This window comes from Chiloscyllium plagiosum, chromosome 18 (genome assembly GCF_004010195.1).
Source record: "Chiloscyllium plagiosum isolate BGI_BamShark_2017 chromosome 18, ASM401019v2, whole genome shotgun sequence".
In the NCBI taxonomy this organism is placed as follows: Eukaryota; Metazoa; Chordata; class Chondrichthyes; order Orectolobiformes; family Hemiscylliidae; genus Chiloscyllium; species Chiloscyllium plagiosum.
In genome coordinates this window covers 67906784-67917472 of record NC_057727.1, presented here as the reverse complement: position 1 = coordinate 67917472, position 10689 = coordinate 67906784, and the positions used below count along the sequence as shown (strand labels likewise).

General features: G+C 42.8%; 1 protein-coding gene across 2 annotated transcripts in view; it reads left to right on the top strand.

Annotated features, from left to right (window-relative positions):
* The first annotated feature begins 2197 nt into the window (after window positions 1–2197).
* The window catches only part of LOC122559164 (protein SSUH2 homolog), a 56381-nt gene continuing 47889 nt past the window's right edge, over window positions 2198–10689 (top strand). Inside the window, exon 1 of one of the 2 annotated variants that reach the window (XM_043708537.1) lies at window positions 2198–2329. In XM_043708537.1, the coding sequence (XP_043564472.1) occupies window positions 2305–2329 (25 nt within the window). In that variant the 5' untranslated portion in view covers window positions 2198–2304. Of the gene's footprint in view, window positions 2330–9254; window positions 9365–10689 lie in introns of those variants that run through there. The other variant, XM_043708538.1, reaches the window with a different exon arrangement.

Here is a 10689-nt window from a genome sequence, read left to right as displayed (position 1 = left end):
ACTTTACCAATCCTGGAGCCATTCTGTAGAATGAAGGAATACAGGCAACACACTCCCATGTCGCAGTGGTTCTCTGCCTTTTTATGGTGGCCTTTGGTTGTGTTCAGCAGTCTGGGTACCAAGAGTCACTGTTCTTCCTTCAGGCTGATGTAGGAGAATTCCTGGTCTATCACAAAGAGGTGGTGTGGGGTATCTCCATTGATCGTCTTGCCCTTCCCTACCTTTTGTCCATGTTAACTACCTTTTTTGGAGGTGGGAATACAATGTCAATCACCTGCCTAACCTTCTTGACCAATAGCCATGGGGTAGCTACTCAGGATAACCTTTGTCCACTTCTACCTTAAGGTTAGTTTTCATTCCTTCTAGCATCAAAAACATTCTCATTTCCTGCACACGACATTTCTAATGGTATAGGGTGACACCTGATAAATCTTTGATGAGACCTGGATGATTCTTGACATCTCTTCTCTGTCTTTGTACAGAGACGTGGTTACATTTGTAGAAGGGCTAGTTACTAAGTGACATGAGGCTGCACAGGGGTTACCATATACGGAATGCACAGGTTTTAGGGGATCTCCAGTTCTCAACTCTGAGATCCATGTAAATAATGATGATGTAACTGACCACATGACTCTGACATCCGTTGAGATTGATCAATTGAAGAGAGATATCTCAGTCATGCAGTAGAGAGCTGCATGTGATAATCTACTTTGTACAGATGTAAAGGAGTGTTGCACCACATAAACAGACTATTTAGAGATAAGGTTCAAGCAGTCTCAGGCGCAGGATATGTGCAGACACCCACAGCCTACAATAACCTCCTGACTGGTTTCTCAATATGCGGGATAGCAATTGTCTTAAACCACAAGATAAAGCATCAGAGTAGTGATAAACGGCTCCATTTCGGAATGGCAGGCAGTGACCAGTGGGGTACCGCAGGGATCAGTGCTGGGACCCCAGCTTTTTACAATATTAATGATATAGAAGATGGTATTAGTAATAACATTAGCAAATTTGCTGATGATACTAAGCTGGGTGGCAGGGTGAAATGTGAGGAGGATGTTAGGAGATTACAGGGTGAGTGGACAGGTTAGGTGAGTGGTCAGATGCATGGCAGATGCAGTTTAATGTGGATAAATGTATGGTTATCCACTTTGGTGGCAAGAACAGGAAGGCAGATTACTACCTAAATGGAATCAATTTAGGTAAAGGGGCAGTACAAAGAGATCTGGGTGTTCTTGTACACCAGTCAATGAAGGTAAGTATGCAGGTACAGCAGGTAGTGAAGAAGGCTAATAGCATGCTGGCCTTCATAACAAGAGAGATTGAGTATAGAAGCAAAGAGGTTCTTCTGCAGCTTAAAGGGCCCTAGTGAGACCACACCTGGAGTATTGTCTGCAGTTTTGGTCTCCAAATTTGAGGAAAGACATTCTGGCTATTGAGGGAGTGCAGCGTAGGTTCATGAGGTCAATTCCTGGAATGGCGGGACTACCTTATGCTGAAAGGCTGGAGTGACTGGGCTTGCATACCCTTGAGTTTAGAAGACTGAGAGGGGATCTGATTGAGACGTATAAGATTATGAAATGATTGGACACTCTGGAGGCAGGAAACATGTTTCTGCTGATGGGTGAGGGCCGAACCAGAGGACACAGCTTAAAAATTCGGGGTAGACCATTTAGAACAGAGACGAGGAGAAACTTCTTCACCCAGAAAGTGGTGGCTGCATGGAATGCTCTGCCCCAGAGGGCAGTGGAGGCCCAGTCTCTGGATTCATTTAAGAAAGAGTTAGATAGAGCTCTCAAGAATGTGGAATCAAGGGTTATGGAGATAAGGCAGGAACAGGCTACTGATTAAGGCTGATCAGCCATGATCATACTGAATGGTGGTGCAGGTTCGAAGGGCAGAATGGCCTATTCCTGCACCTATTGTCTATCACTCTCCTTACTAATAAAATGGTGGGAGCCTTGTTAAGTGACAGGAATTCTAGATTTTAGCATCTGGTACCATTTTCACAATGATGTAGAGGTTCCCATCATTGTGAACGTTCGGTTCTTTACATATATGGGTATTATATATAAATTATATTGTATTTCATTTTGAATACACATGACAAAAGATGATTTGATTCAATTCCAGTAGTCATTTTTAATGTAGCCCTACCCCTTTAACATATCTTGCCTTGTGCTGAAGAGGGAGTTATTGAGTCAACATTTCCTTGCATTCAAAACAGCTAGCTTTGGATTCCTGATTTTTGCTTTGAATAACAATCATTATTTTCAACATGACTGTTTGAGCTGCAGAAGCATGAATCCTCAACAAGCAGAACTATGTAAGTCAGTGGCGGTTTATATTTGTGCTCAGTGCCTCTTTTAATAGTAGAAAAGTAAGAGTTCTTGCTCGTTCTGTGTGCCATCTTTAACTTATTAACATTCAGCAAAGCAACAAGGGGCCCCCAGTAACAATCAGTCGGACTGAACAACGGGCTTCACAGTGCGTGAACGTTTAGATTATTAAACTGCTATGCAGTCAGTTCTAAAGGCTCCGAGTACTTCTGGTGCAAAGCAACAAGTTTCTCATGGGGCTCGAACACAAGGAGAAATGGAATTGAAATGATTTCCACAGCATTTGAAGCACTTTTGTTCCACCTTGAGGGAGTGTCTCGGCTCGCAGTAAACAACAATTTTCAGACAGTGGCTTGAGTGTTAGATTCCAGGATCTGGTTGTGTAGAATGGTGCCTGGTAGGCGTGGGCAAGATTTAATTTCTGTATGTCAGCTGCAGGTGTCTGCCTCCAAAGCAGGCAGAGAATTGGGCAAAGGCTTTCCAACTGGGACTCCCAAAGGAATACGAGGTGAATTGATTTTAGGAAGAACAAATGATCTGGAATCTCTCAGTGACCACCAGGTATCTCAAAGTGAGATACAATCAATGATTTGAAGTGTCGTCCACGCATTGCGGCTGTCAATTAACTCCCATAAACAATACTATGGTAGTAACCAGATATTCTTTCACCTGTGATTTTTATTGAATGATAAAGCATTGATCTGCATTCCAGGAAGTAACTCGTTTGTTCTTCCCTGCAACGGTACCACGCAATACTTTGCATTTACCCGTACAGGGCAGATGGGATGTTTGTTCTGTGTTTCTTCTGAAAGATGGCACCCCTAACAGTGCAGCACTCCCTCAGAGCTGCACTGGAGTGTCAGCATCATGTCGCCCTGTGCAGATACCTTGGAGTAAGTCTTGCACTCAAACCTTGTGACTCAGAGGCTAGAGGGTGCCCCATCAGATTCTTGGATTTGTTGCATTAGTTGCAATGAACTGAGTTAATGTATTATAATTGCTTTAAAAATAAATTCATATCAACAGTCACTTTACTTTTGGGTAATTGACGCTGGGGACATTGGGCTGAATGGCGTCTATCTGTACTAAAAATCTTTCTGTGTTTCAAATTTCTGTCTTCAGTGAGTCTGAGTGACATCAGTAGGTATTGAAATGAGCGTGAAATCTACTCCTTCAGACCATTTTCTGGATCAGTGGTGCTGGAAGAGCACAACAGTTCAGGCAGCATCCGACGAGCAGCAAAATCGACGGCTCTTCCAGCACCACTGATCCAGAATCTGGTTTCCAGCATCTGCAGTCATTGTTTTTACCTCCTTCAGACCATTGCCAAGGCAGTGAAGATCAACATTTATCTCACTGCATTAAAGGATGGTAGGATCCTGAGAGTGTGTCGATATTGTCAGGAGACTAGGGGGTGAAGGTTTCCCCAGACAGACATGTGTCCGTATTTTTGTGGGTGTTGAGGGGTTTGCAAGAATTAGTATTTATTGTGAGTCCCCTGTTATAGAGGCAGAGTACACATTAACAGAAAGAAGGCAAGGTCGTCATAGACGTCATATTATTTTTGATTCCGATATTAAACAGTTTATGTTTCATTTCTTATAGATTAATATCTCCTGCAGTTACAGTGGGTGAACTTCTAACTCAGCTTGAATTCAAAGGCAAACACTGGTTGGGCACATTCTTTTTATTTTACCGGTGTTTTTGTGTTTCAAACATATTATAAGGGGATATTTCTGCCAATTCAAGACTAAAGTAGCTGCTGAAAAACAACAGGCCCTGTTTCACATGTTGGATCCACTCTCTTTCTCATCAAAGATGGGATTCCCTACAGTGTGGAAACAGGCCCTTCAGCCCAACAAGTCCACACCAACCCTCTGAAAAGTAACCCACACAGACCCATTTCCCTCTGACTAGTGCACCTAACACTATGGCCAATTCACCTGACCTGCACATCTTTGGACAGTGGGAGGAAATCAGAGCACCCAGAAGAAACCCACACAGACACGGGGAGAATGTGCAAACTCCACACAGACAGTCACCCAAGACTGGAATCAAACCTGTGACCCTGGTGCAATGAGGCAGCAGTGCTAACCATTGAGCCACCATGTTACACCATCCACAACTCCACTGATCTTTGTGTCATCTGCAAACTTACTAACCCACCCATCTATGTTTTCAACCAAGTCAATTATATATATCACAAACAACAGAGATCCCCTTATAGATCCCTGTGGAACCCAGTAACCATGGACAGCCAGCCATAAAACACACTTCTATACCAGCCCTTGTTTTCTATGGGCAAGCCAAGCCCGGTGACCATGGATCCCATGCATCTTCATATTCTTGATGAGAGACCTTGTTGAAATCCTTCCTAAAGTCCATGTAGCCAACATCCATTACTCTACTCTCATTGATCACCTTCATCACTTCCTCAAGAAATTCATTCAGGTCAGTAAGACATGACCTGCCTTGCACAAAGCCTTGCTGACTGTCCCTGATTAGACCATGCCTTTCCAAATGTGTGCAAATCCTATCCTTAAAAATCCTATCCTATCTTCAATAGCTTCCAACCACGAATGTGAAACTCACTACTCGGTAATTTCCTGGATTATTCCTATTTCCCTTCTTGAACAGGTGAACAATATTAGCTACTTGCCAGTCCTTCGCTGGCTAGCAAGGATTCAGAGATTTTGGTCAAGGCCCGGCAATCTCCTCTCTTGCCTCTGTCAAAGATGCCATTGGGCCCTGGGGAATTAGCCACCATCCAGCTCTTCAAGAGACCCAACACCACTTCTTTATTGATCTCAAAATGCACTAGTATTTTAGCATGGAACACACTAATCTCACTATCCTCCATGGCCTTCTCCTGGGTGAATACTGATGCAAAGTATTCATTTGGGATGTCTCCCACCTGCACAGCCTCCAATCACATGTCCCCTTCATGAGTGGCCTGACCCTTTCCCTCGTTATCCTCTTGTTTTTAATGCATGTATAGAATGTCTTGGGCTTCTCTTTAACCCTACTTACAAAGGTCTTTTCATAGCACCTCCATGCTCTCCTAATTTCCTGTTGGAGTCCTTTCCTGCTTTCGCTATATTCCTCACAGGCCCTGTCCAATGCTAGCTTCCTAAACCTTACTTCTGCTCCTTTTTCTCTTTTGACTAAATTCACAACTTCCTTCATTATCAAAGGGTTCCTTACCTTGCCATTCTGTCTTTCCTCCTCATTGGAACATGCCAGTTCAGATCTCTGATCAGTAGATCTTTAAACAACTCCCACATTTCAAATGTAGACTTGCCCAAACACAACTCCTTCCAATTAACAATCCCTAGCTCCTCTCTAATTTGCCATAATTTTCCCTCCCCCAATTTAGTACCTTCCTACAAGGTCCTGACTTATCCTTATTCTTAACTACCTTGAAACATACAGAGTAACAATGACTGTTTCCAAATGTTCTCACACTGAAAAGTCAGTCACCTGACCAGGATCATTAGCCAGTACAAAGCTCAGTATGGCTCCTCCTCGAGTTGCTGTTAAAGCCTCTAACTCTAAGGAAGTCCCAGTTAATGTGGGGAATTTAAAGTCACTGACTATGACAACCCTATTGTTATTGCCTCTTTCAATAATGCAACTTGTCCACCTCTTTTACTTCCCTCTCTATCTCATCTAAAACAACAAAATCCTGGAACACAGAGCAGCCAGCCCAGTCCCTCTCTCATCAAAGTCTCTGTAATGGCCACAACATCATTGTCCTTTGCGTTGATTCAGGCTCTGAGCTCATCTGCCTTACCCATAATACTCCTTGCGTTGAAATGAACACAATTCAGCCACAGAGATTACTCGCCTCAAGTTTCTGCTTTTCAGCCTTTTTCCCAACTTTCCCTGTACTCAATCTGCTGGATCTCAGCACGCTTTCTCCTTATGTTGTTGGTACCAATGTGCACAACAACCTCTGACTGCTCCCCCTCCTCCTTAAGAAATGCTGGAGGATTTGCAACAGAGACCGTGTTAATTCATCGAGTTATCTAATAGCATGCAGAACAAGAAAATATAATGTTAAAATGAGAGCTGTGTGTAAAAGTGATACTAGGAAGCATATCTTCACACAGCATAGCAGAAATCTGAAACTTCCTCAGCTGATGTATGTATGCTCTGTCTGTTGACACTTTCACAATTGAGGTGAACAGATATTTGTTGAGTAAAATTTAAAGGGATAGGGAGCAAAGGGAAATTAAGTGATCTAACTGAACAGTCCTGAAGGGCTGAATGGTCCTTTGCCATTCATATGTTCCTAAGTTGTTTGCCACTTTTTAAGTGCAAAGCAGCAAGAAAGGATGTACAGAAGTGAGTGCACTCAAACAGTTCATTTACTTACATCTGCCATGTGAGAAAGTTCCATTGTTTCAGGCCCTGAAGATGTACACGGGTTGGTCAATGGAACTTGCAACAGCTGACTGCTGCTCTATATGTCAAATTATATTGGACCCGTGCTATCATTGAAGAGACTGAAGATATACATTTCCTTTTTTTGAAAGATTGCCTTCAAATTGGGCCTAATTTCTCCACTGGACATCGTCATTGTAAGGCATAGGACTACAGCGTGAGAGATAAAGATACAGTGGGAATGACAGGGGTCGAGTAAGGGAGCAGTGAACAGTGTTCTGGAGAAAGGTACAACTTGAGGGACAGGCTACAATGGGGGAGCAGTGTACAGTGTGAGTGAAAGGGTACACTGAGGGAGTAGTACACAGTATGGGTGAAAGGGTACACTGAGGGAGCAGTATACAGTGTGAGTGAAAGGGTACACTAAGGGAGCAGTATGCAGTGTGAGTGAAAGGGTACACTAAGGGAGCAGTATGCAGTGTGAGTGAAAGGGTACACTGAGGGAGCAGTATACAGTATGGGTGAAAGGATACACTGAGGGAGCAGTATACAGTGTGAGTGAAAGGGTACACTGAGGGAGCAGTATATTGTGTGAGTGAAAGGGTACACGAGGGAGCAGTATACAGTATGAGTGAAAGGGTACACTGAGGGAGCAGTATACAGTATGGGTGAAAGGATACACTGCGGGAGCAGTATACAGTGTGAGTGAAAGGATACACTAGGGAGCAGTATATTGTGTGAGTGAAAGGGTACACGAGGGAGCAGTATATTGTGTGAGCGAAAGGGTACACGAGGGAGCAGTATACAGTGTGAGTGAAAGGGTACACTGAGGGAGCAGTATACAGTGTGAGTGAAAGGGTACACTGAGGGAGCAGTATACAGTATGGGTGAAAGGATACACTGCGGGAGCAGTATACAGTGTGAGTGAAAGGGTACACTAGGGAGCAGCATACAATGTGAGTGAAAGGGTACACTGAGGGAGCAGTATACAGTATGGGTGAAAGTGTACACTGAGGGAGCAGTATACAGTATGAGTGAAAGGGTACACTGAGGGAGCAGTATACAGTGTGAGTGAAAGGGTACATTGAGGGAGCAGTATACAGTATGCGTGAACGGGTATACTGAGGGAGCAGTATACAGTGTGAGTGAAAGGGTACACTGAGGGAGCAGTATACAGTATGGGTGAAAGTGTACACTGAGGGAGCAGTATACAGTATGGGCACAATGAAGGATCTGTTAGTGCTAATGGTCTAAAATCAATCACTCATCCGGAATCATTGAACTCCATGGATTAGTTTATTTAAAACAGTAAATCACATTATAACTTATGAAACAGACATGACAGCAATCAGCTGATTTCTATGTTGTAGCTTTGCAAATCCAAAACTAACTGACAAGCAAGGGCACTATAAATGAAACACATGGAGTGCTTAAAGATTAATCTGTTAAAGGCAAAGTACACATACAGCATTCCATTCTTTCCGAAGAAAGGTTTAACTGTCTACATTAACAAGAAAGCCTGTGAGTCTGTTTAATGCATAGGTAATTTTCTGATGCAGTCAGATCCGTGATGATGACAGTTTCTGAGTGTGCTGTCTATTACCACAGTCCTCAGTGATATTTATCAGTTATTCGTGTCTGTGTTGGCAAGTTTCTTTTTCATGGAGTGTTGCTGCTGTTCCAAGATGTGCTCATCTTAATTCACCACAGCTGAGATTTGTTCCAGATGAGCTTTCACCTCATTCTTCAGGCTGTTTTGAGCGGTACAAATCTCCTTAGCATTTATTGTTTTATTCCTTTAGAAGCTTCTTGCTTTGGACATGGATTCTTCTAATACCATGGTCAAGCATATTTTCTGCTTAGAACCTGATCTTATAACTGTCCAGCCTCCTCAACTTCTTTTTTCTTTTCTTTTTGTCTTCTTTTGAATTTTGTACCTCTTCCTTGTGCTGTTACAGTGTGTTTGATTTCCTGCATGTCCTGCTTGACTTCTTCCCCTGGAGTATCATTGCATGACATTTATTTCTGTCTCATGAATGATCAGCAGCTCCTTTATGTATCTCCGGCTGCTTTTGGAGAACTGTCATCTTCTCTGGAAATGCTTTCAGCTCAAGCCAATGTTTCTGTAATGGCTTCTGCTGAGTCTGACCTGTTTTATGTGCAAATTGTTCTGGAACTTCCATTAAACCGGCAATATTTTCATTGGATTGGTGATGAGAGCTCTTCCTTCTTTCTGTCTTTCCCTTTGAGACCTACTTTGTATAACTCCTAAATATGTCATCTTGAAGTTGGTATTCTCAAGTTTAGATTTATGCTGCAGTAGTTGCATCCCCATTTCCTCTTCAACTTTAATTTTCTCTCCACAGCAGGAGATTTTAGTTACGCTAATTCACGAGGAAATGAAGTATTCAATTTTTCTTTATATTTAGTTCTGCAAGTGTTCCATGAAAAGTCTGTTGTGTTTTGGTTCTGTAGTTGATGTCTTACAAGGTTCATGGATGGTGATTAATCATAGACTATGCAAAGTCACAGCATGCTGATACTGATGGTCCAGCAACAACTGCGCCTTCCAGATTAATTGACTGTATTTGCACTCCAGCACTATTGACCCTGCACATGGAATTTAACAACCCATTGTAAGTTTAAAGTTTTACTTTCATAGGTTTCTTCATGAATTCCCATGCCTATGAGTACACAGTTTCTTGGAACTTTCAAGGATAGTATTCTTGATACTTGGTCCCATGTCAACTTTCATCAATAACAAATATTTTCTGAGGACAGATAATTGGAAATCTTTTCAACACTTGGACAGTGTGATGACATTGATGTCTTCCATGGGACTGACAGTGTGAAACATATGTTTATTCCTCTGTTGATGTATATTTTGTTCCAAAATTCTGGACAACCCAAGTTTCTGTACAATGGTAGATGCTTTGTTATCGGACAGCCGGCGAGAGTCTCAATATCCCCAAAGTAGCCATGTGTCTACTTGTGGTGACACTTCTCCATGAATCTCTACCCTACACACAAAGACAGTATTTTTTTATAGGGATTAAACAAAAGGTTTATCAGTCACATGTTCGATTGTCATTACATAGTTTAAGATAGGTAATTATGAATTTACAAAACTCAATGAATGTCGATGTCCTGTGATAACATGTGAATGGATTACAGGGACTGATTATCGTTTCTTCATGATTATTTGTTGATGGGAAGAGATTAAGATAGAAGAGTCTTGCCTGCTCTAAATGGGAGATTCATATACCTATGCTAATATAGAGGGGAAGTAAGACAATGGGAGCAGGAGGCAGTTTAACTGGGTTGTGGCCAAGGCTATCAGTCTTGTCTGGGAAGGACAAATACCTCTGTCTGAGGCTACAGAGGAATCCACATATGTGGCTCCACTGGGCACCTCTTCTGGGATACAGTCAGTCTCTCCCCTACTATGTTAAAAATCACACAACACCAGGTTATAGTCCCTCAGGTTTAATTGGAAGCACTAGCTTTCAGAGCACTGCTCATTCATCAGGTGGTTGTGAAGGACACAATTGTAAGACACAGTATTTATATTAAGTGAGTGTGGGAGTGTGTATGTCTGTAGGAGTATGTATGAGTGTCTGTGTGCGTGTCTGTGTATAGGAGTTTCTGTGTGTATGTGTGCGTGTCTGTGTGTGTGTGTGTCTGTGTGTGTGTATAGTGGAATGGTGGTCACCTGTAGTGTGACATGAGGCCAAGGTCCCAGTTGAGGCCCTCCCTATGGGTACCAAACTTAGCTATCAGCCTCTGCTCAGCCACTTTTCGCTGCTGCCTGTCCAGAAGTCCGCCTTGGAGGATGGTCACCTGAAGGTCCGAGGTCGAAGGTCCCATACCACTAAAGTGTTCCCCAACTGGGAGGTAGCACACCTGTCTGTTGATTGTTGTGCGAAGCCCATTCATCCGTTGCTGTAGCCTCTGCTCGGTT